The sequence below is a fragment of the Mus pahari genome, chromosome 4 (genome assembly GCF_900095145.1).
Source record: "Mus pahari chromosome 4, PAHARI_EIJ_v1.1, whole genome shotgun sequence".
Classification (NCBI taxonomy): domain Eukaryota; kingdom Metazoa; phylum Chordata; class Mammalia; order Rodentia; family Muridae; genus Mus; species Mus pahari.
Genome location: NC_034593.1, coordinates 87,830,981 through 87,856,366, shown reverse-complemented (window position 1 = coordinate 87,856,366; position 25,386 = coordinate 87,830,981). Strand labels below are relative to the sequence as shown.

General features: G+C 42.6%; 1 protein-coding gene across 20 annotated transcripts in view; it reads left to right on the top strand.

Moving 5' to 3' along the window:
* Positions 1-25,386, top strand: part of LOC110320361 (myomegalin) — a 196,246-nt gene that overhangs the window by 142,229 nt on the left and 28,631 nt on the right. For all 20 annotated transcript variants that reach the window (XR_003843679.1, XR_003843680.1, XM_021196322.2 and 17 more), the window contains 6 exons: positions 2,393-2,509; positions 2,692-2,829; positions 3,418-3,530; positions 4,589-4,716; positions 15,268-15,356; positions 21,836-22,068. Coding sequence is in view for 18 of the 20 variants with exons in the window: in XM_021196322.2 (XP_021051981.1) it covers positions 2,393-2,509; positions 2,692-2,829; positions 3,418-3,530; positions 4,589-4,716; positions 15,268-15,356; positions 21,836-22,068 (818 nt within the window). In the remaining 2 variants the exon portion in view is untranslated. The remainder of the gene's footprint in view (positions 1-2,392; positions 2,510-2,691; positions 2,830-3,417; positions 3,531-4,588; positions 4,717-15,267; positions 15,357-21,835; positions 22,069-25,386) is intronic.

The window sequence follows — 25,386 nt, the reverse complement described above, 5'->3', positions numbered from 1 at the left end:
CCATGTACTGTGCTGCTGAAGGGCCTGTACTCACACCTCCATGTGAAATAGATGCTGTCATCCCTAGTTTATGGGTAAAAAGAGAGAAATGCTAATTTTTTAAAATATGATGTAGCGGCTCAACATAATGCCCAAATTGAGGTTTAAACTCAAGCCTTAGCACCCCAGATACTTCCTAAGGAGTCATTTCCTAGAGCAGATGCCCCGCCCCTTTTGTTTGTGATCTGCCTATCAATGACTGAATTCTTAGATAGTCCCTCAGTCTTCCCGGTGCAAGCAGCTGCATATCCAGCTGTGGTGTCAGTTAGAAGACAGCTTAGCACTGCACAGATGGACAGACTGAACTGAAGACTCATGTGTGGGGATTCCGTTAGGTCAGTGGGTGTCCTGCATCCCTAGAATCCCCTAGTGGCCTTCCGATTCTGGTTCTGCTGTGATATTCGTGTGTCGCACTGTGGTTCCCACACATCATTCCTCTTTTCCTTGTGCATTCCCAAGCTAGAATAACGTTCCTTTTTGCTTCTGACCTATTTTGAGGAACTGTAGATATGTATTTTTTAATAAATACTTCATATTACTCAATTTTATGCATCCTTAATCAAACACTTCTGAGCCCAGAACCATTACATGTTCCCTCTAACTCTGTGCACTTATTGACAGCCATGCAGGCTTTCCACTCTCTGTAAACATTCCTACTGTCTGGTGATAGCACTGGAGCCACCACTCACTGACTTTCCTGCCAAGAACTTTAAAGACGTTTTTCTGTAGTCCTTTGTGGCCCTGGAAGCACTCTCACATCTGCAGCTTGTGCCAGGACTTAAAGCCAGGTCTGTCTGTCTGCAGACCTCAGTCATGCTGCCAAAGACTTTCTTCCTTCTGTTGATCATTTCCTTTTTTTTTTTCTTTTAATTCTTTTTACTTTCATTCTATGGGTACTTTTTCTGCATGTGTGTCATATGTGTGCCTGGAGCCTGCAGAAGTCAGGAGAGGGGTTCAGGCCCCCTGGAACTGGAGGTACAGATGTTTGTAAGCTTCCATGAGGGTGCTGGGAACCAAACCTGGGCCATCCAGGAGAGCAGCCAGTGCTCTTCAGCCCTGCGCCTTCACTCCAGCCCTGCTGCTTTCCTTAACAATGCAAATACTGAGATGTAATCATAGTACTCTCTGAAGGGGACCCAATAGTTGTCATATACATGTCCATTCCTTAGTTCTGTAAACTAAAATCAGTGGCAGACACTTTATCAACTTTACCATTGATATAAAGTGTTAGAAGCAGAACTTGCTCCCAGCACCAAGCATGCCTGAGTTACTGGAGTTGACCTATCCAGTCACAGGCAGCTTGCCCTGAGGGAAACAGAAGGGCATCTGTGTAATTAATTCCTTTAGGATGATAACAGACACTAAAGAAATGAATAGCTTAAATGTTGTAATTATAGGTTATAAGGTAACTTAATTTAAATCTAAGGTCACACTGTAGTAAGTGACAAAGAAAAAGTGGCATACATGAGGATCACCTTAGGTGAGGGCACCAAGGCTTCTTGGGCAGGCAGGCACCTGCGAGTCGACAGCCCTGGGAAAGGTGCTGCAGGCTGACAGAGTAGCAGGAGTAGAGCCTGCTGCTTAGCACAGAGCCAGGTGTGCTGCAGTCAGGCGCCAGGTGCTGAAGTAGGATTGGAGCTGGGTTCAGATCAATAGGTGTGTTGAGAGAACAACAAGCAAGGAATTCGAGGTCTGCCTGGGACATAGTAGGTGTGCAGTGAATGTTAGCAGGGAAGGTTGTTACCATGGCGTTTCACGAGTGCTGTTATCACATTTGTCCTTGGGGGCAAGGAGAGGCAACACTGAAAGCTTTGTGGCTACAGTGTAACTTTACAGTGTAACTGGTGGTGAGGTCTCTTTACCTACAGTGTAACTGGTGGTGAGGTCTCTTTACCTACAGTGTAACTGGTGGTGAGGTCTCTGTACTGGCTGCATGCTCTGCACCAGGAGGCACGCGGTTTGGTGATCCCTGATGATGTCAGCAGCTGCAGCTGCTTAATACTTTAGTAATTCATTAAAGGGTATAAAATGCAGGCTTTCTAAATCTGCCATGGTTTCTTGTGTTAGCAGAGGCATTTACATAACATAAACTCCATTTCTTCTTGCTTCTGCTAGCCGTAACCAATTTCTAAATATCCCAGTGAAGCCATTAACTAAAGTTGTTACTTACAGTAATAGAAGACATTATTAAAAGCACTCCTACAGTTTCTTTTAGAGCAGCCTTTGTCCCACACTCACGCTTTATTGATTTGGCCCACACACTATTCTTCGGTTTTCTCTTGTAGTACTGGCTGATTGTAATACTACATGAGAAAGCATTTGCCTCTCATGCCGGTCTTTCCTCTCTCCACAGATTGAACTGTCTGCCCTGCAGTCCATGATGGCCGTGCAAGAAGAAGAGCTGCAGGTGCAGGCTGCTGACTTGGAATCCCTGACCAGGAACGTGCAGATAAAAGAAGACCTCATAAAGGTCTTTCAGAGCTTTTTAAAACCATTGGAATAGCTTGTAGTTCAGGTGTCTACAGGGCAGCTTCACACAGGATGGGAATACATTGAATCCTTTAGCCTTGAAGTAGAGCAGAAAGATCTGACCCTCACTCCTCTGCTGAGTAATCTTACTACAGTTTTTACATTTGCTTATGTTTCTTCTAGGACCTGCAGATGCAACTGGTCGACCCTGAAGATATACCCGCCATGGAGCGTCTGACCCAAGAGGTCTTACTTCTTCGGGAAAAAGTTGCTTCCATGGAATCCCAGGGTCAGGAAGTATCAGGGAACAAGAGACAACAGGTAAGTTATTGGAACAGCAGTTCCTCTGTAGCTTCTACCCCATGTCTAGCCTTCTCAGTGCCAGGTTCTCCAGGAAGTCTACCTCTGCTGCGCCTGGCAGACTCTCTGTTGAGTCACCCCATGCCAGTCTGGTGCTAACAGCTCTCTGCTTGTTACACATTCCTGCAGCTAGTCTTTGGCATGGCTTATGGCTCACAGTGACACCTGTCTCTGGGCGGTGAATGTCTTTCCTAAGCTTTCCCCAAAACTAGAATGGTGCATGTGATGGTGTAGGGATGCTCAGTAAGTACTGAGTTCTCACTACTTCCCTCCTGTTCATCTGTGCCTTCTTTCACCTGCAGCTTACCTCCTTCCAGGTGTTTCTGCATCACCCCCTTCCTCACTCATGTTTGAAATTGGCTAATAGCTTTTAAGATATAAAATGATAATGGGTATAATACTGATTTGAAAACAATAGACAGCTGAAGTAATAACAATGACAGTTGGTCCCAGTGTGTGCTAACATACTGTGTTTTGCCTCTCGGAGCTCACCGTGGCTTCAGGTCCTGTTTAGCTATTTCCACATTGCTGCCTCTCTCCCTCCCTTAGTTGCTGCTGATGTTAGAAGGACTAGTGGATGAACGGAGTCGGCTCAACGAGGCCCTGCAAGCTGAGCGGCAACTCTATAGCAGCCTGGTCAAGTTCCATGCCCAACCAGAGAAGTAAGAGAGGGCAGCCTGGCTTGCCCACTTCAGCTTTTATTCTTTCTCCTTCTTCTGTTTTTTATTAAGTTTAAAGTGCTAGAGGGAGGGACAAAAGGATGCTGCCCACTTTGTGATTGGTTAGGCAGATTGGCCTGAGCCTCAGCATCTACATCTTTAGTTAGAAATAGATTTTCCCACTCTTACTGCTAATATTAGACAGGTCAGGAGTGCGGAAGAGTGCCTCACATAGAGAGGACCCTCTGTGGGCACCTTCCCATTTCTGTCCTGTGTCCTGTGTCCTATGAACGCCTGCTCTGCTGTAACAGTGAGGCTGTCAGCGCACTAACGCTAGCTTAAGGACAGTGAAGGAAATGTGTGTGTTGTGGGTGACTCCACCCAGAGTCACCTGTAAGCACCCTGATGGCCATATTTTTTTACACTTCTCAGTTCTGGCATATTTGTGCTATATCTTTATATCTCCTCTCAGAGCATCTTCAGGTTTTTGTCTTGCTTTCCTTCCTGGCCTTTTGTTCCTTCGCCATTTTTTAAAATTATTATTCAGTTTTCCCTAATTTTTCATTGGCCTTTAGAATTGTTTTATTTCCACCTCAGGAAAATGAAAGCCAGGGAAAGTGTCACCAAGTGCCTGGAATGCTGCTTGTCCTTGGAACTGGTCTCTCAGAGCTCCAGCAGGGTGGTGCAGGGTGGTACAGGTGACAGAACAGCTCTCCCCAGCCTCAACTCTTCATTTAATTTTTCTTGGGTTTTTAGTTTTTTCAGTCACATAATGAAATTTCTCTTCTGTTGCTATAGGAATGTGCTATATTTTTGTGTGCAAGTGGCCCAGAATCTAACTAAAGGGACAAGCTGTGTAGAAAGGTGCAGGCCTTGCTTAGCCCCCGGCAGTGAACACAGATGCCACACAAAGGCAACATTCATTCACTTACCATGCCCTAGAGACTAGTTACTTTAGGAAGTCTCATAGCCCAAGTGACAAAGATGGCTCTTCGGAAATGAATGGACTCGTTATAGTTGATGGCTAACCCATTTTCCTTCCATGTGGCATGTTTAATCAGCTCTGAGAGAGACCGAACTCTGCAGGTGGAACTGGAAGGGGCCCAGGTGTTACGCAGTCGACTAGAAGAAGTTCTTGGAAGAAGCCTGGAGCGCTTAAGCAGGCTGGAGACCCTGGCCGCCATTGGAGGTGGGGAACTGGAAAGTGTGCAAGCTCGTCACAAGCATGCCTTCTGAGCACTGGCGGGTCACACTGCAACCCAGGATGGAAACCCTGTTTATACTAACCAGAGAGCTGTGTCTGACTTGACAGAACCAAGTGACTTACTAATGGTAACGGTAGGACTGCTGTCAGTAGCAGCAAAGGGAAGCGGCTGGAGTCTTCCTTACTCCCTGCACAGACTTGGTTCTTAGCTAAACGAGGTCTTGAAGCATACTGCACATCTTAAATCATTCCATATTAATTTTCCATTTACACTGCTCTTCTCCCTGGCCTGCCCTCATTCCTTTACCCCTTCCATGGGCCAATAAAGTTTACTCCCCCATCTTATCACCCATGCCACAAGTCCCACGTCATGTCATCAAATGCATGTGTGTGTATTATTTTTGCCATCCAATCAAATCCTGTTCTTTGAAAGCAATTTTTCATCAAATAAAGGAATCAAGTATGAGTTTTAGGTTTAGAGAGAAAGGTAGAGAGTCCCGTGAGAGGGAGTTTGGGGAGGGGTATAAAAACCCTACTAAGGATAATCAGAACTAGACAGGAAGGTGTGGGCCGAGCTCAGGAGCAGAGACCATTAGTGTTCCAATAAAATTTGCCCTCGAAGGCCTCTTCAGAGTTGACTGTGTAGGGAAAGATGAAGTCAGATCAGTGGACAGCATGGTCTAGTCCATAAAAGCCTATACAACTCATGTTCTTCACTGGCCTAGGGTTTCTTTAAACCTCAGGCATGGCCTTTAGTCAGAACATGACTTTAAAAAATGGTTTCCCAAATCAGAATCCTCTAGATAAAAAAATCATCTTCTATGTGATATTTCCCACCCTTCCCCCCCCCTTTTTTTGGTTTTGTTTTTTTGGTATTTTATTTGTTTGTTTGAGACAGGATCTCACTGTCCTGGAATGCACTGTATAAACCAGACTGGCATTGAACTCACAGAGATGAGCCTGCTTCTACCTTCTGGATGCTGGGATTAGAGGCATGGCTGCTACCCCTGCCTGTCAGCATCCCCCTTGAGAGCAGTATTTTCCAGCATCCCAAGATCAGGGAAAGATTAATTCCTGGATGCTCATCAGGAGGTGGAGGGGCGGCGTCCTTCATTGACCTCTGCTTTGGTGGGAGTATTTCTTCATAGTGGAGTAAGAAGCCAATGTGAGATGCTGCCATGTTCAGGTCACTCAGAAGGAGGCCTCAGACCTTGTGTAGGTTTTATTCACCATCTCTGCTTTCTTGGGACAACACAACAGGTAGAGAAGTGATAGATAGTTCCTTTCTAGCATCTTAAATGTCAAGAATATGAAAAGTAACCGGCTACTTGCAAGGGGCTGTGGATTCTGCACCAGAACCTTTCCTACTGCTGAAGGGTATGAGGTAACATAATTCAGGCTTTCCAGCACCCGGAGAAAGACTGATCCCCCTTCCTAAGCTAGACAGAGCTTTCCTTATTTCTTCTTCTTCTTCTTCTTCTTCTTCTTCTTCTTCTTCTTCTTCTTCTTCTTCTTCTTCTTCTTCTTCCTCCTCCTCCTCCTCCTCCTCCTCCTCCTCCTCCTCTTCCTCCTTCTTCTTCTGACATGGCAAACATCTATGTGTTGACATGGCATGTGTTCTAAATTCTATTCAAGATTCTGTAACATCAGCTGTGTCTTTAACTGATGTGTATCCATCAGCTTGAAGTGGACAGGAAGAAAATATTCTACCAGAGAAGCACTTGAAATCTTATGATGAAGAAATTCACAAAGATTGATAGCCATGGCCTTCCTTATAATGGATGTGCTATTACAGTTTTACAACCTTTAGGGGGGGAAGGAATTATTTAATATTAAAGATAGAAGATTCGGGAGGCAGAGGCAGGCAGATTTCTGAGTTCGAGGCCAGCCTGGTCTACAGAGTGAGTTCCAGGACAGCCAGGGCTACACAGAGAAACCCTGTCTGGAAAAAAACAAAAAAACAAAAACAAAAACAAGATAGATGTAGAAGCAGAGCCATCCAGTGTTCTTAGTAACCCCATTCTAAGATACTCTAAGGCCTGTCTGAACAAACCTTATGTGACTAACAAGGAAGAGCATAATAGAGTTGAGCTAAAGACATGTCAAACAATTAAAGACCAGTCTGTTAGTCATTACAAGTCAATTAGGAAATGTGTTTACTCAACTTTACCAATAGACAACAAAGTTCTGCAAAGCTGCTATTAAGTTTCAACTCTAGGTATCTCTAGGGTTCTAAGGGGTCACAGTGATTATAATAATGAAGGTTAATAATTAGTGCAACTGCCAACCTCTAACAAGAGTAGGTTGATAGACAAGTAAATTAAGAGTTTGTTATTGATTCCGTAAATGTGACTATAAAATCTGGTACTGACTTTCTGGACATGATGCTAGAATGAGGGTGGAGACCTTGCTACCTGGGGGGAATGTGCTAGGCCCACAAGTTTGTGCAATAATTTGACACCTAGCTACCGAACACAGTTCTGATGAATTGTACTGCGTGAGCCACAGGTAGATGGTACTATGATTACACGTCATTCATATCATATAATTGGATTTAGCATGCTATAATCTTCATTTCTCTGTAGGAATGTGGACTATGTTAGCTGAATTTGTCTGCCTTTGTTTGGATTTTTTAATATTACAATAAAATAAACTTAGTTTTAAAGCATCAAGTTCTTATAGAAGTTTGTGCTCCAATAAGAAATTTCTTGAAAGAAAAATAATGAAGTAGATTTTTCCCTTAGCCTTTGTTTAATTAGAACCATAGAACTTTAATTTAAAAATCCATTATTGATAGATTTCATTTGTCTCATATTTCCTTATAAATAGTGGGAAATATCTGCAGTGTAATGGTTATAAAGGGTCAAGTAGATAAGTCTAGTTTGTAGAACTATTGGGTTAAAAATGGCTTATAAGTAGATTCATTAAGGAACAAAATGTAAGTCCTTTTGACATGCTTTCTCTAAACTCTCTCCTTTTGTTGCTGTGCATCTGATTTGGGGGGATTTAACCCAGAACTTTGTGCATGCTAGGCAAGTGCTGTACTGAGCTTAAATCCTCTACTGAAGGTTGAAATCCAATTGTTGGTGGGCTTCTAGTATTCAATATCTTTCTGACATCCCAGTTTTAGCAACTTAGCCAAGTTATAACCTCTGGAAAGGAACAGGCCTATTTTAATGTGTCCTCCTCTGCTTTGGCATGATGCATGCTTGCTTTTCATTTCGCCCACTTCTGCCTCATCCATACCCACATCCCTTTGTTCAGGTACAGACAGCAGCAAACTTTTAGTGCTGCTAATCATAGGGAAAGCGCATCATTCTTGTTTATAGTTTGAAGCAGTTTCAGCTATATGGTCTGCAGAAGGAAACCTCTTAAGGATAAAGGAAATCAAAATCCATGTAGGATCCTACCTTCTTCAGAAAGAGTCTCCTTAAAAGGGTTTGGTAGATTGGATTACAGTTTACATATGCAGGGCTTCTGAGGAGGAGATGCATAAAGTCCTACCACTGTTTGTGCTCCTAGTTCAGTATCCAGGTAGTGAGAGCTGGGATCAGAGCATGAAAATAGTTTGAGAAAATTCAGCTCTCTCCCTTCTAATCTGCACACTAGATCTGGAGTCTCATGATCAGGAAGAGAAGCCTCAGGTCACACTGCACTGACACCTGCTTCCTTCTCAGAAGTAACATTTGATTAGCTGTCTGAAGTGCCTGACTATTAAGCCAAGTTTGTTTTCTCAAGCTGTCACTGCAAAATTCTGATCCCGTTGCTCAGACATTCCTTTGAATGCCACGGTTCTGAAAACTAGACCCACCTACTCAGAAACCTCCTGTGAGAATTCTCTACTTTCATGATCTTTCTTAGGAGTCACATTCAGAACTCCCCAAACACCTCAGCCATCTCTTCAACAAGGGTCTTAGTTGTATTTAGCAGGTTCACTATCAGTGGCCTGCAGGAAAGGGGTACCGACTTTCTATGATGCTAGGAAAGCCATCTTGTAACTTGAGTACTGTCACAGAACAAATGGAGTTAGTGTTCCTGTTTAAAGATGCAAGCATGCATTTCCTCATTTCTCTTCAGTTGAAGCTCAGCAAACTCTTCTTCTCCTTTTGGTAGTCTAGACCCACTTATACTCTAGAGAAAAGAAAACATCTGGAAATGTAAAGTCCATCTATGGCAATCCAGTAACAGAAACGAAAGATGCATGAGTAGGTTGAACGTGGCAATGGCTTCTCTAGGGTCAGAGTTTCAGATCTTACTACATTTTGGCTTATGAACTGAAGTCGCTCTAATGCCATTTGCAACAATGGTTTAAATTAAAGCGTTTCATTATAATTAGAAAATGAACACATGACCTGTATGCCCCCTGAACACTGACTGACAGAAGGTAAGTCCTTAGTTTTTTCTATATAATCACACAAGCCAGGATGAGTTTTCCAAATAAAACTTAGCATTTATCAGCAGCAGAGAGTGAGAAATGGTAGGGAAACAAAAACTACATAGCCAAGGTCTTACCAGATTTCAGGTAAAAATAGCTCAACTTACAAAATGATATACTTGTTTTTTCCTTTCTCATTGTTTAAAATCAAATTCCAGAAATTAAAGTCTTTATTATATTGCCCTTCTTATGCTAAAACTGGAAAATAAAAAGAATGTCCAACAGTATCGCAAAATGTTTGCTCTAAGGTAGTCCAAGGAAGTAGGAGTGCTAGACACATGAGCCCTGTTCCCTAGGCCTTGACAGAGATGGGTAAACTTGCTGTTAGTGGCTACGAGTGTACCTGCTTTGTGCAGCTGAGATTCCCTGCGCAACTAAGAGCTTTAGGAGCACATACATGGAGACAGGCGTGTTCTCTAGGCCATGCATTTCAATGAAAAGCAGTGTTATTCACTTATCACATGACGTTCTGGGGGCTGTTGAGAAGACAGAATTGACAACTTCAAATGAAGAAGGACATGACACATGATCAGGAGACTTGGCACTAAGTTATTTCCAGGACTTTCCTCACCAGGTTAAGCTTACTCACTCAAAGCCCATTCTTCATGTAACTGTGCTAGTAAACTGTAAATAGCTGTGCTGTGGAGCCTGTGCTAGATGTATATTAGGATATCAGCCAGTTTAGTTGAGACACACCAAAACTTGTTACTGATCCAATAAAAGTGTCAAAGGCCAACAGAAGCTATCTGGTTTCGTTCTTAAAGATTTGTGAAAAAGATAGAAAGCTCTTATCTTTTTTTTTTCTTCTTTTCCTATATAGGAGTCAGTCTATTGATCATTGTACTAAAATTTCAAGTCAGAACCAGACCCCACGCATGCATGTTTGTTTAAAGAAGAGGAAACACTTTCTCTCAAGAAAGGAAGACAAACAAACAAACAACCAGCATTGTGCTTTTCTGCAGCAGTGAAATGGACTTGTTAAACCTTAAAAATCTGTTCTCATTCTCCCTGCTGAAGAGAGGTAGTAAATGCAGGCCGATTTGAGGGCCACAGTTGCTTTAGTGGGTGGCGCCATCTCTTAGTGTCCCTCCAAGAACATGCTTCTTCTGTTCCTTGAAAAACAGAAAAAGACACCACAAATGGAGAATTCCTTGACAGGATAGTCACTTTATAGGACAGAGACTGTGGGCATGTCTTCTGATCAGGACAGCCCTCATCTATACATGTCCTGGTAATTTAAGTTAGGGGAGACATTGAATAAACAACCTGTTAGAAAAGTAGACACGAAAGTCCTATTGAGATTCTGTACCCTGGACAGCCATTTGATTATAATTTGCTTTTCAGTCATTTAACACAGCTTCTTCGTAATATTCACAGTGGACAGCCCTCTTAGGAAACACTCATTTGGAAGACAGAGGTGCATTATAAAGAGGCTAGGCTGCTGATAAGGGCTCTGCTACTTAATTTCCAAGGTCAGCATCTATGAAAGAAAGAAAGAAAGAAAGAAAGAAAGAAAGAAAGAAAGAAAGAAAGAAAGAAGAAAGAAAAGGAAAGAAAGAAAAAGGAAGGAAGGAAGGAAGGAAGGGAAAGGAAAGAAGAGAAAGAAAGAAGGGAGGAAGGAAAGGAAAGGAAAGGAAAGGAAAGGAAAGGAAAGGAAAGGAAAGGAAAGGAAAGGAAGAAAAAGAGAAAGAAAGAATAGAGAAAAAGAAAGAAAAAAGAGTTTCAGCAGAAGCTAAGGAGAACTGTAAAGAATCCTGACATCAATACAGTGCTGAAGGGAATGGATGCAGGAGAAACTGCAGCGTTGTAGAGAATTTTTATCTTTGATTCACATGCAGCATCATGATATTGAGCCAGCAAGACTTGGTTCGTGATGTGAAAATGTGAGTGTTCCGATAAAGAGCACATGGCAGAGTGACTGGGAACAGAAGTGAGGTGGCAGGGAACACTGTGCAGGCTCCTCAGGGAAAGAGTTGACCCATACACTTGACCCTCACTGTGAGCCTCAACTCTTCAAATTCATTTTCAAAATAAGTCACACATGAACCCACAAGTTTGAAGTTACTGTGGGAAAGTATCACTTCTTACTGTTCCATTATAAATAAGGAAAATAATGACCACAGAGTGGAATTTGGGGAGAATGCCTTGACCCTACCCAGTTTTCACATGACTAATAATTAAAGGAAAGTGCATACATTTTCCTATGAAGCTTATTCATGTGTAGTGGCATTTCACGGCAGTTCTAATTTGACGATGGTGATGACGGCAGCTTTTCAAAAGGGATCACACTATATCCCTGACAGCCTGGGCTTTCCCACGTGTTCTATGAAGCAATAATTCAGAAAAAAAAAAAAAAGGCATGCAGGCAAAATCAGTAACATCAGGGCTACAGCTGGGCCTTGCTGCCTAGGTTGAGTTAGGTTCTGTGGCCTCCAGCCTTGCTAGCCTCGCAGCCTCTCCAGTTCACCAGCAATAGCAAAAGGCTACTGTTTAAGGGTAAGACCCGGTGGTTACACAGTGTGCCAAGCACTGCTCTAAGCACACAGCATCCACAAACCCTTTGAAGTCTGCAGTAGTTTGAAGTTCACAACAGCTGCCTGGAACAGATAGTAACTTCTAACCCTAATTAAAGTCACATAACTAGAGGCAAAAGCAGATTCCAGCAGATGGTCTGGCACATTCTTAATCACCGTGCCATCTTCAATTTAAAAATACCACAAAAGTGTGAGTTTCTGCCTCATTGATGAGAATATCTTGTGTTTGCAGACTGCGTAAACTTTCAGTAACACTGGAAGCATTGCCTTTAAGAGCCTTGTTTTATTTCTGCGTACTTTGTAAAATCATATTGCTGCTAGAAAACAAATAAGTACGCATGAAGAGTGTGGCATCACCTCCACTCCGTGTGCTTCGGGGCCTAGGAATGTCTAAGCAGCACTGAGAACATCCACCAACGGCTTGGAGACAAGAGTGATGGGATTTCACTCACATGTATGGGCAAAAGTGTCATCTCAGAGAAGCACGGTTATTAGAAATAGGCAAGCCATTAGCTCTCAGAGAATCTCACACGTTATCAAAAATGAGCAGACGGTCAGTTCTGAAACTGCTGACCTCTTCCACTTAAACTAAAAAGTTAAACTATCCCGGGATAGTTAAGAAAGATGTCTTCAGTTGCCTCGTAAAAAGCTTGGGAACAGGATTCCTTTATAAAACATTCTTTTGTCTTTTTCTTAGAAGGGTCAGTGAGGGCAGGGTCTCACTGGCCTCAAACTATAAAGCTGAGGAAGTCCTTCACCGCCTGATGTTCCTGCTTCCACCTCCCAAGTACTGGGGTGATGGGTGTGTGCCACCAGGCCTGGTTTGGCATGGTGGTGGGCACCAAACCAAGGCCTTCACTAGGCAAGGACTCTAACGTTGAGCCACATGGCAGCCCTAGAGCATTTCTTCCATTTTAAAAAAGTGAAATCATTGCAGAAAGAGGGATGTCTAATGACCACTGCTAAGTAGGACCTTGTGTGAGACAACAGACTTACTCTATTTTCTTTTGGGTTTTGGCTTTATTCTCAAACACATTTTCAGTATTTCTGGTTTCAGCAGAAGAGCAAAGTAACCAGTAAGCTCCACTAAGGGAGAGAGAAACAAAGTTGCCGTGTAGTAGAGGGTTGGCCTAAGTGGGCATATTTTTCTTTTTTCTTTTTTCTTTTTCTTTTTTAAAAAAGATTTCATGTATATGAATGACCTACCAAAAGAAGGCATCAGATCCCATTACAGTTGGTTGTGAGCCACCATGTGGTTGCTGGGATTTGAACTCAGGACCTCTGGAAGAGCATCCAGTGCTCTTAACCACTGAGCCATCTCTCCAGCCCCAGGCATATTTTCCTTTTATCTGAATCTAATTTCTGAAGAAGCCAAAAACAAGGCACCCTGTCCCATCCTACTGGTTTAAAGAAGAATAGTCAAAATGTGGCTCTAGCAGCTAAAAGTGCCCCCACCTTCCTCCTAGGACCTACTGCAGGATGACTAAGGGACAGGGACTTAGCACAGAGCAGATAGCACAGGCCAGCAAGAGGGACATGGGAATGCTGGTCTCACAGAGCTGTCTTGCCTCTCAGAGTCACTGTCTAGCTCAAAAGGAAAGCAAGGAGCATAATTGCTTTCCAGATCTCTCACTGAGTGGGAAAGTTCATTTTCTTTGCAGGGGGAGAAATATGTCTACCGTTGGACAGGGACTCACTTTCTTAAAATAAGTGTGATACAGATGTCATCATTGACTTGGCATTCAGGTTGTAGTGGGTTTCCAAAGCAGCTCAGGCTTAGGGAAGATGTTCATTCACCTCTACTTACCAGGACCCTGGGAGCTGATTCTGCCATTGAAGGGAGTAGCTCGAAAATCTCGCTGTATACTGGGTGCAGTGGGTCTCTAAAGATGCTGAGTGATAAAGCTGCCTCCTGGTTTTACTGGTTAGAATCCTGTTCTCCCGTGAGAGTATAGCAGGACTCACAGTGAGGCCTGGGGGCCTTAAGCTCTTAGAACAGCACACTTATCACTTACCTCTTAGTCCGTTGATGAAAATGAGCAAGCCAGTACAAGTACACTTGCACAGACGTGCAGGCACTAAGAACTGGAAGGTAGATGTGAGATGTCCACTTTCTGCTTGGTATACAGAAGTCGTTAATGGCATCCTTTGTATCCACATTTCATCTCTGAGTATCTGAGCTCAAGATGGAGGTCTTTGGTCACGGAAGAAGCAATCAGGTTTGCCACTATAAGGAACTCAGGTTTGCTATCCTGAGACCAGACACTTGATTGACTAACCCAAATCTTACCAGAACCAGCTTTTTAACCTTAGACTAACCACAGAGTCTCTTTGAGCTCCAGGTCTCTCAGTAGATAAAAGAGAATTTTTAACAGGTTGGTTGCTGAGGTGGGACAGATTTAGATCTTAATGTTTCCTAACTTGGCAGACTCCATGAGATACAAAAGTATCACAATAGATATTCTTTGATGTTCTGAGGGGGGAAAGAAAATCAGCAATGTGGATCACAGTTCTTAATATAGAATTTCATTGATGATCTTTTATTATAATCAATTCTAAAAGGAATAAATGCTACATGTTTGTAGCATCCTATATTGTAGCCACTAGCCATATGTGGCCATTTAAATATGAGCTCCTGACCACAGTCTTCTCTCCTAGCAGTGCAGATACAGAACAACGCCATCCTCAGTGAAGTTTGTCTTGCCCAGCACCAGCCTGGACCTTTGCCCAGACCTCTAACTGCAGCTTCTTGTTCCTTGCAGCAGGATACAGGTGCTTGTGCTCTAGGGTGACAGGCAGATCACTGGACAATGAAAGAATGAGACTCTATAGCATTTGAGCAGAACAGTGCAGAGAATCTTCCGGGCAAAGGATGTTAGCACTGATAGAGGGGGTGTGAATGCTGTGGAGGAGGGGCGGTTAGAGGAGGGAATTAGAAAGACCCTGGGTCACCCTGTGCCTCACATCCTGATCTGGACCTCTGTGAGACACAGAACCCCAGAGATGACTTCCTTTCGTCACCCTATGTACACACACACACACACACACACACACACCACACACACACACACACACACACACACACACACACACACACACCCCACACACACACACACACACACACACACACACACACACACCATCCCAACAGTGGAAGAGTGTGAGAGGAGAGGGACTGCTCCCATCTCAGGAAACAAGGGCCCTCCCTGCTCAGCAGTCAGTGGTGGGAGAAAGGTTAGTAATGTCTGGCCATGTTAAGAGGATATTACTCTGTAAGCAGAGTGGAGAAGAATTCATTGAAATAGGGGAGGGGAATAGCCACTCTAAAGGTTTCCGAAGTGTAGTGTAGTGTAGTCAAAGTCAGTTTGTTTTGAGGTTTGGCCTTAGTATTAGAAAGAGAGTAATGTTGACATAGGAGAAGGCTTGGTTCTGTATTTCCTTCCACCGAAGGGCCAAGAGTATGAAGAACGGAAGAAATCAGAGGTAGACGGCAAAGTGTGTAACTGTACCTGCCGTCTGGGAGCCATCTGTGAAGGAGTCACCTTTCTCTTCTCGACTCTCTTCCAGGTGCCACTGCAGGCGATGAGACTGAAGATACAAGCACGGAGTTCACCGACAGCATTGAGGAGGAGGCTGCACACACCAGCCACCAGCAAGTAAGTCGGTGTCAGGTGTGAGGGTTTCCAGGGTGGAAGGCGCAGTCTCCGATCTGATTCTCACCTTCAGCCTCCGTGCACCGTGCTGGGAGTGAGGACATCTTTTATGTAACCCACTCCCCCTCTCTGCTCCCTGTTCCCCCTCGCTCTTTCTCTGTTCAGTATGTTTGTTTTCACTCCCCCTATTTCTTATTTCTGCTCTTATCCTTCCCTGCCCACCTCTGTCCCTATTTACTGTCTATAGCTTTAGCTTCAGAAGAATTTACTTGTGAGACAATGGATGCTTCCCCTCTTTGGCTTTTGTGAGCGAAAGACAAAAGACAGAAGACAGGGAGGCATTGAAGGGCTGTCTGGGGACCAGGAAGGCCTCGAGCTGTGCTGGCTGAGAAACTCCCAGAGGATTGGAAAGCCTCCACGGCAGCGATCTTTCTCAGTGAAGTAGAAGAGAGCTTTGCTCTGCATTCTGACACGCTACCCAATAGCCAGGCCTGCCAAGACTCAGAATTTGGCACGGATCCACCCCCAGAGAAAGTGTAAGGTCTCGAGGCCAAGACTGAATGTCCGAGATCTCAGAGCTTAAGTCACCTTTAGTGATCATTGGAACTGAGTGTCTCTCCCTTGCCTGGTGACAATTAACAGTCACATCTAAATGCCTGTGGCTCTTAAGTTTTTGCAATGATAGAGGACCACCGCTAGAAAGAAACTGGACTTTCCTAATGCTATCTTCCTTGGGGCTACCAGAAACACTCGCAGGGAAAATGAGGCTTGTGGGTCTGCCTGTACATTTTCTGTGTGAGACAAAGAACATCCGTTAAACTGACAAGAAGAAGCCAAGTGCGCACAGACCCTAACTGAATAGGATCTGGCATCGTTTGGGTCTCCTGAGGACCTGAGTGAGTCTGGGATACCAGACTTCATCATGAGTTTCTTTACTTTCTATCAAGCTCTCCTTCCTGTTGCTGTAGCCACGACAGCCCTTTACTTTTCCCTTGAATGTTTTTGCATTAGCTGCTCTTTTGCGTTTGCTTCTTCTGAGTCCTCCTCACTGACTAATATGCTACAGTTTTAATTACAAAAACCACTGCCTGGGTGCACAGATGTCTCTGCCCCTCCCTCCCCGATTTCATCAAGGACCTTTGGGGGAGAGAATATGCAGGTCGAACAGAAGTCTACTCCAACTGATTGGGGTGTTGGCCAGACACAATGGTTATACTAGCTGTGGGGCAGGAATAGCATCAGATTAAATAAACAGAAGACGCTGATGTAATGACCATCAGATTTGGACTGCTATGCTCGAACTATTCCTGCTGCTGCAAGTCTTGAAGGCAAACTGGTTTGTGAAGCCATTTCTTCCCCAGTCTTTTTCCTGTAGCCTCACACCAAGATGACCAGACTCTACTTTGAGAAGGTCAGTACCTTCTAACCCACCCTGGAGTTTACTCTGGCACATCACAGTGCTTGCCTTAGTACTTGGCATAGGAAGTGCTCCGTGTAATTGTAAGTTAGCAAACCTTCAGATCAGGGCTTTATTCTTGATAGACAAGTATACCCTCTGGATGAGGAATCTTTGGGTAAGCACCGTTTTCTTCCTATCACCTTTTCTTGAAAACCGATTTCCAGCTTTGAATAGGAAGATCCCTGGTGTATGACATTGTATATGAAGCAGCTTGTGAGTTCAGTTCATCTTTTGTGGGGTTTGAGTTGTGACTCTCCTGTTAACAATTAAATAAAGCTTGCTTTGCCATAACTACCGTGTGTCCAGATTCTAAAGATTTGCTTGCTTGTTTCCGGGGAAATGGTCCTTTTAAGATTAACGTCTGAATTCTTCCTCTTGTACCCTTGGGAGATAAACTTTATTGTTGGTTCCAGACTCCCTCTTAGCTTAGCTTTACACACTTTCCCTAACAAATACAGTTGGCTCTGTGTTCCTGGGCAAGAATCAAAGAAAGCCTAGTTTCTTTCCTCATTTCTAGGAAGTCGGTTACCTCAGAAAGCATGGCCACGATGGTCATCTTCCCATTGCTCACAAAATTACAGTCTCAAAAAAGATGTAAAATCTATAATAAGTGCCTAGGAGATGCCACAAAGGACACTGGAGAGCAGTCAGCCATTGCTGACCATTTGAACATTTGCAATGCAGAAAAACACTTATCAGTAGTCAAGTCTACGTGCAAAGAAGACAGGAAACTAAACCACCTTTTCTTTCAGAAAAGTTATTTTAAAGTAGTAATATTTTATCATAAAATCATAATTAGATACAGAGTACAATGTGATGATTTGATATACACATATATAGTGAAATAATAAAGCCAAGTTAATCAATACAACCATACCTCATCTACTTTTAGTTTTTTATGATGAGATATTTGAAATTTACTTAGTCCCCTTTATACTTAATGATAACTATGGTTACCATGTTGAACAATCAATATCAAAGTCCATTCCTCTATCTGGGTGAAGCCTTGTGACTTTTCAAGTCCCCACTGTATCCTCCTCCCCATATGTTGTAGAGGATTATAATTTAAAATTAGACCCAGAGGAGTTACATTATTGTCACACACACTGAATTTTATTTGAGGAAAATAGAACTCTGGCCCCCACCAACCACTCCTCTTTGTACTTCATTCAGTTGGCTCAGCTGTGTTAGATCCCACACATAAGTCATGTAAGGAAGAAGGGGTAGCATTTGTTTTCTGTGTTTCTGTGTGCAGCTTTATTTCACATAGCCTAATGTTGTGGGTTGCCCAAGTGCTGTTTGTATTCTTATGTTAATTCTGCCTCCTCAAGAGGGACTGCCCAAGACAAGGGCTCAATCAGGTACTCAGGTGATTTCATGTGAACCTTCTCCCCATTCTAACTGGTCAAATAAAGGTTAGAGCCTGTGATGGGGCAGTGGAAGGGAAAGGTGGAGCAAAAAGTCTTAGAGAAGAGAGAAGAGAAAAGAGGATGGAGGAAGCCAATAAGGAACCACATGGACTGGAGAAGCTGCAAGTAACAAGGGGTCTCATAACTGGGGAATACGTTAGTATAATGACAGATTTACCCAATCTAGGCATATAGCTTATAAGTATAATAACTGGGTTGTGTGGTTTTTATTTGGGGTTAGAAATTATCGCAGAGTTGTGTGTTTTTTATATGGGCTTATTGGGGTAAGAAATTACTGCAACAGCCTAATGTTCTCCAGGTTTAAGCGAATAACCGGATATCCCCTCTTTTTTCAGACTCATGCATTTTTTCTTTGCTCATGCATTCATAGACACCCAGGTTGGCTCCATGTGTAGCATTTGTGAATAGTGTTGGGAAGGGCATGCCCATGTCAATTCACATGCTGATTCAGCTCCTTTGGAAGTATACCCGAAAGTAGAGATCCTGGACCTCAGAGCAGTTCTGTCTAGTTTTTTACCGTCCTAATAATGAATGAGTGCTCTTTCTTACTCTTTTCTCCTTATCTTGTGTGTGTGTGTTTCTGAGGAAAGAGCCCAGGACCTCCTGCATAGTGTCTTTCTTAAAATATATGCATCAACATTCTGATACACATGAGGTGATCACTCCTTGTAGTAGAACTTTTTATTTTCCTAATGATGAGCAACACTGATTTGAAAAATGATGGCTTCCTAATACCTTTAATATTGTCTGAAAATTGACCTTCTCTGTGAGAAATATGAAGCGAGAAGGTGAAAGTCATGCTAATCCATTCAAGCAAAAGCGCAGATCTGAAGTAGGTCTATAAAACATTCAAAAAGGTTAAATTCCAGAGAAGCAATGGCTAGGGGTATGAAAAACTGCTAAGAAGATAATGATTTAAAATTGGACCCAGAAGTGTCACACTAGTATCACATACACCGAGTTTCACTTGAGAAAAAGTATGGTAACACTCGCTTTCCATAAGTGGTAAAAGTTAACTAAGCGTCTAGATCCCAATTCAGTTTTCATAAATTTATATTTAAATTATAAAGTTAGTAAAACAAACAAACAAACAAAAAATTTTCTTTCACATGCCCATGTGAAAACTCACACGAGGCTGGACAGGGACCGGATCTCGCCAGATGTGTTCAGCCTGTGGTCCCATATGCCCTAGAATAGCTATGAATGCTGCCCTGCAAATGTGTAGATTATAATATGCCATATTGCCATATCATAATGCTGGACACCTCTGGGTCTATAAATCATTTGCAATGATTTATTTCCTTATTTTAAAATGAGAAATCATACCAGATGAACCTTAAGGTCTATCTGACATCCATCCATATTTTATAAGCCAAAATGTTTTCCTTTGAAAGAAAACAAGATGCTGAAATCAATAAAATACATACACAGGAAAGTATTTTATTAATGGATAGGCCTCATTAAAGCTGGACACTATTTTTAAACATAATGTTAAGAAAAGAGTGATTATTTTGTCCCTGTTCAAGTCTAATGGTAATTTTTGTTATGTTCATTGCAAATACTTTATATAGAGCGGCAAGATTACAAAGTTTACTTATTTATTTTTGCCTACCTAATCACTATTTGGGGAGCCTTTGAAATGGCCTTACTATGTAGCCCAGGCTAGCCTGGCTTCCAGTCCTCCTGTTTCAGCCTCCCAAGTTCTGTAATTACCGGCATGGGCCATGACTCTCAGCACGTCACAAAGTTAAGTGAAGGTTATGGTAATAAGCCTTCAAAAGTGTCCTGCCCAGTACCTAATCCTTTTATTTATTTATTTTTTTACAAATGATGGGTGGTTCATGTAGAGATGGCATCAGCTGAATGCACTTGGCAGCAGTCTTAGAGAGGGAGATTGTCTGTGGTCTATTCACAACTTGACTCAGAAAGCACAGATGAGATTGAATGCCTGTAGCTATGTCTATGACTCTCTTCTACATGGCAGCACAGCACTTGACAATTTCAGTTGCAGTGGTACTAGACAGCATTACACTTACGCTATGTATGATTGCTATCAGAAACCTGCAGCATAAGTGTGACCTAGCTTTGGTAAGAGGACTAGTAAAAGTCAACAGCTCTGGGGCCACCTAAGCTGCTCTATCAATCTTTGACCCAAACACTTTGCCCTGGCCCTATTCTGTTCAATATGTTAATGACCTAAATGACTGCGTAAAACATAATTAATTATATGAATCATCTTTAGTCAGGTGACCACTACGTGACTTATAGAGATGCACATTAACTATTTTAATGGTTTTTGTTAAGTGGGATATGAGTCTGTATAACCAGAATAAATTTATAAGTGACAAACATGACTCACAATATTAAAAGAGATAAAAGAAAACAGAAATTACAGTGGGGGCAGTAGAGAGTAGGAGTCAAAATTGGCCTGAAATTGAGTATAACTTCCAAACAGTGCCACTGAGAGGAAAGAGAAGCCAGAGTGACTGGGAAGTATGGGACATACTGTTGAGAACTGTGCTGCGGCACCTGCTTGTAAACCTAGCATTTGGGAGGACGAGCTAGGAGAGTCAGAAGTTCTAGGACAGCCTGGGGTACTAGTGAAATTGAGGCCAATATAAGGCAAAAAAAAAAAAAGGGAGTGAGGAGGAAATCCTTACATTAAAATAGCCACACACTACATAGGTTACCACACCCAGATTTTGAGTTGTATTAATATCCTTTTTTGTGTAGGGATCAGCTATAGATAAGTCCCACATGTATGACAAGAAAGTCTAAATACTCACAACTTCCCACTTGGGGAAAAGCACCCTAAGGTCAGTTTTAAATGAAACATTTCTGAATGATGTCAAGAGAATCCTTAAGAAGGAAAGCACTGTGAATTTTTCTACTTTGTTTTCTTCTCTCATGCTTAGACTTACAGAGAGAATTTAGCGGACAGCATTGGCACAAGGGCAATAATGGAAAAGGAAAACTGGGTGCTCAGTAGGGTGGCTTCCTTCAACCCCTCAGTGTGATTCTTCTGCTGTTGGTAGACTTGGCCTTGCTTTGCCCTGCCCGTAGCCCCATGACCTTAATTCTGGGATTAATTGCTGGCTGCCTCCTTAGAGCCCTGAGTCTTCATCTTCTCTTTGGAGTCATAGACAGGGGCTTAGCCACTGAGCCCTGGCATCTTGGGCCATGATCTTCACAGTCAAGGTGCCCTTGCTCAAGGGTCAGTAAAGCACTTTGACATAGAGACAGACTATCAGGGACTCCACCCCCTGTGCAGAGTAGCACTGCAGTATTGGCATCTGCTAGACCAAGTTAACCCCCATTTGTTTGCATTCCGTGTGTGTGTGTGTGTGTGTGTGTGTGTGTGTGTGTGCATGTGTGCATCTAACCATCTCTGGATTCTCTTCTTTGTCCAACAACAAATCCTTCCTACTCACGATTTGTATCCTTGCTTCCCAGGCCAAACCCAGGGCCCTTATGACTACATTAAACAGGAGACCATTTAGTTTTGTCTTTTGTTTCCATTAGAAGATGCCCTTTCTTGTGATCTTGGGTGAACTCCAGTGGCCTAACTTCTTTAAACCTTGATTCTCTTTCAGCTCATCAAGGTGGCTTTGGAGAAAAGCCTGGCAACCATGGAGACCCAGAACATATGTCTTCAGCCCCCTTCCCCAGTAGGAGATGACAGTAACAGGTGTCTTCAGGAGGAAATGCTCCACCTGAGGGCTGAAATCCACCAGCACTTAGAGGAGAAGAGAAAAGCCGAGGCAGAACTCAAGGAGCTAAAGGCTCAAATTGAGGAAGCAGGATTCTCCTCTGTGTCCCACATCAGGTATGTCCCAACTTTACCCCAGACCATGAGCTACTACAGCCAAGAACTTGCCTCTCTGCACCCAAGGCATTGGTGCTGCACCAGGGTCATCCACATCACAGGCTCCATGCCTTCATGATTCCATATGCTCTTTAGAGAAAGTTAATAGTATTAGATAGTGTTAGTAGCTTTTCTTACCAAAGCAGTCTGGACTTAATTCAGTATAATAAAGCTCACTATTACTGTCCAAATGTATATGAATAGACAGAATCTACCTTAGATGTATGGGTGCAGCCTTCTGGATCAGGACCAATAGTCATCTAACCAAGAAGAAGCTTCACTGCTGTATACAGAACCAGAAGAGCCTATGAGGAGGTACAAGGGTCTGAAAATCACCGAAAGAAGACCCCAACTTAGATAGTATGCAAAGACAAAGAATGTTTATTCTGCAGAAACATCTAGCATGCAAGGGTTACCATTGTTCAGAATGGCAACAGGAGACAAAAGCCATTCAAGTTCCTTTTATAACAGAACTACTTAATTGCTTCTGAAATTATAACAGACTTCTAAAACTTAGGGCACATTCCAAGAAGGTTACAAAAACAATTAACCAAAGGTCATAAAGAGGATATACCCCACAGGAGATAAAATAATTGACTGGGTTTATCTAAACAAAACTTCAAGGATGGCTTAGTTACAGCCTTAAACTTTCCATGACCCTGTAATCTAGTAACAAATGGTGAAAATTAAGTGAGATAATTACTCCTAGTGTATATGCATTTAGGCATTCTCTGGTATAACCTTATTCAATTTACAACCTGAATTTATGTGCAAACTTGTAGTGATCATTTTATCATGTGAACATAAGCTCTGAAAGTTGTACCCGTACTGAGAACAAAGGGCAGAGATAAGTCCCCCTCCTCTTTGCTCCACAAGGCTTCAACTTACAGCCTGGAAATTCCCACTGAAATAGAACAAAGGCTGCTTTCCCTAGCCTCCAGTTGTGTCACTTTGAGGCACTAAATGGGTGCTGCAACCTTTAGCTTTAAAGCAACTCAGACAGGCAGATCAACTGTTAAAGCCAAGTAGTTTAGCAAGTGGTTTGTGGCCTAATTTCTGGGTGGACCTTTTTAATTTATGGGATATGAAAAAGGAACTCCTCAGAGGAGGATTTATACAACCCTGACTATTTTCACTAAATTCCCTCCCAATAGTAAAATAAACATTGAATCGTGGAATTACAACTTTAATAACTACTAAGGACCAGCCTCAGCTTGGTTGGGGCTCTAAGGAAGGTGTGTTTAGAAGTGACAACAGAACAACTGGAAGCCAGTCGAGGGCACAAGCTGACAGACAGCTCTGAAGCATGCTCAGGATGGCTCGCTAGACAGCTCTTGGTAGTCTGTTCAGGATAGCTTCCTTCTTGAGACAGCTCTAAGGCAGTTTTCTCCTGAGACACCTCGCTTGCTAGAAAAAATCCTGAAAGCTCTCTGGATAGCTCATGGGTTTTTCTTTAACCAAAGTTAGAAAACTTGCTAGACAAAATTCTTGGGTTTTTCAGCAAAAATCAGAAATTCTAGTAGAAAACTTCTAAAAAGCTGTATTTGCTCTCCAAGCAGTTCTCTCTGGGTGGCTCTTCTTACAGACCAAAGCCCAGTCTTTTATTTACACTTACTCCAGGTTCCCTTTTGAATATCCCATGAATCAGCACTTATGACTTTAGCACCTTGGTTCTTAGAAGACTGCAAGTACATTTTTTAATGGCAAATGAATTCAGAGATCTGCCTGCCTTTGTAAGCACAAGCAATAAGCAAGCTGGGTGGGATGTTGTTCTGAGATCACCATTTGCACCACGCCTGGACCTAAACTTACTCTGTCTCAGGCTAACCTTAAACTCAGGAATCTGCCAGTCTTTGTAAGCACAAACAATATACCTAGCTGGGTGGGATATCGCCCTGCAATCCCCACTCCTCAAATCTCTTTATCTCCTTCCTGAATATCGTTCTGACAAGCTGGCTCAGAGAGCAGCTGCCTCTTTTCTTTTAGATCCGTGAAACTCCTCATATAATTCATGCTGCATCCTTATATTTTGCATAGTTGAAAAAAATTATACATTCTTGAACTTATGTTTTCAGTTCTTTCCCCCAGCCTTGAGGGCTGTCCTGAAGGCCACAGCATTTACCATTTACCATTTTTCTAAGGACACTAGACACAGCCTTACCTTATTTGACTCATGGTGCTTCTAATTATCATGGAGTCATTAGCCTTAGAGAGACAACATCTCCTGAAGGAGGAACAGAAAGTAGATTATGTATTATACAAACAAGCCTCACACCCAGCAACTGTCAACACTGGTGGAGGCCCACACCCTGCTGGCTCTGGCCCAGGAATAGGAACTGTGTCACGATGTCCTTTCCACAGCAGCCATGCAGCCCTCAGTGAGTAATCTTTGCCATTTCATGAAAATTATAAAAATGGTAAGTACCTATCAATTGGCTACTTCGGCTGTAAGGAAATTTTTTCTTTTAATGTTGAAAAACACATTGATACTGTAGAGTTTCAATATGATGACCTGTCTAAAAAACGATATGGAAACAAAAAAATGGGTCAATAGAGGAAGATACCAGATGTCAACCTCCAGGCTCCACATGGGTACACACACAGGCACTCACATGCAACACACATGCACCACTTATTATTAAATCTGTTGACATTCTAGACATCAGTTCTTTTATGTTGACTTATCCTAATAATTCTTTCTTTAAGTTTTATCTAAGTTAAAATGTAAGTTTTCCTTAGGCATCTATGTGTGTGGAGTTAGCTGTGATGTCATGGAGCAGGGTATCCCTTAATTCTATATATGCCTATATCTATAGATACCCTTGCAGGTTATTTTCATTTTTCCATGGAGCTATTAACCTGAAAATCTGAATTGTTTAAAGCCTCCACTCATTCTTAATCACTCAGTCCAGTGTTAAACTTTAAGCCAATTATAGTGTGAAAACATCAGGCTTCACCCCAAAATGTAAATATGTAAGAGTATCTAAATATTCTTTTCTATACATGCTCCTTTTTTCTCCCTCCTGCATGCCAATTTTGGCAGTGGACCTATACCTTTTTCTCTTTTGAAATTTCAGTTCTACATCCCATTAATTTCTCCCAGAAATCCACACCTAACAATTTCTGCTTGAAACTCCAAGACTAGAATTCTGAGAAATCTAGGTGCATACCCAAGTACTGATTCTTTAGGCTGTAGCTCTAAATAGTCTGTCTGTCTGTCTGTCTGTCTCTCTCTCTCTCTCTCTCTCTCTGTGTGTGCGTGTGTGTGTGTGTGTGTGT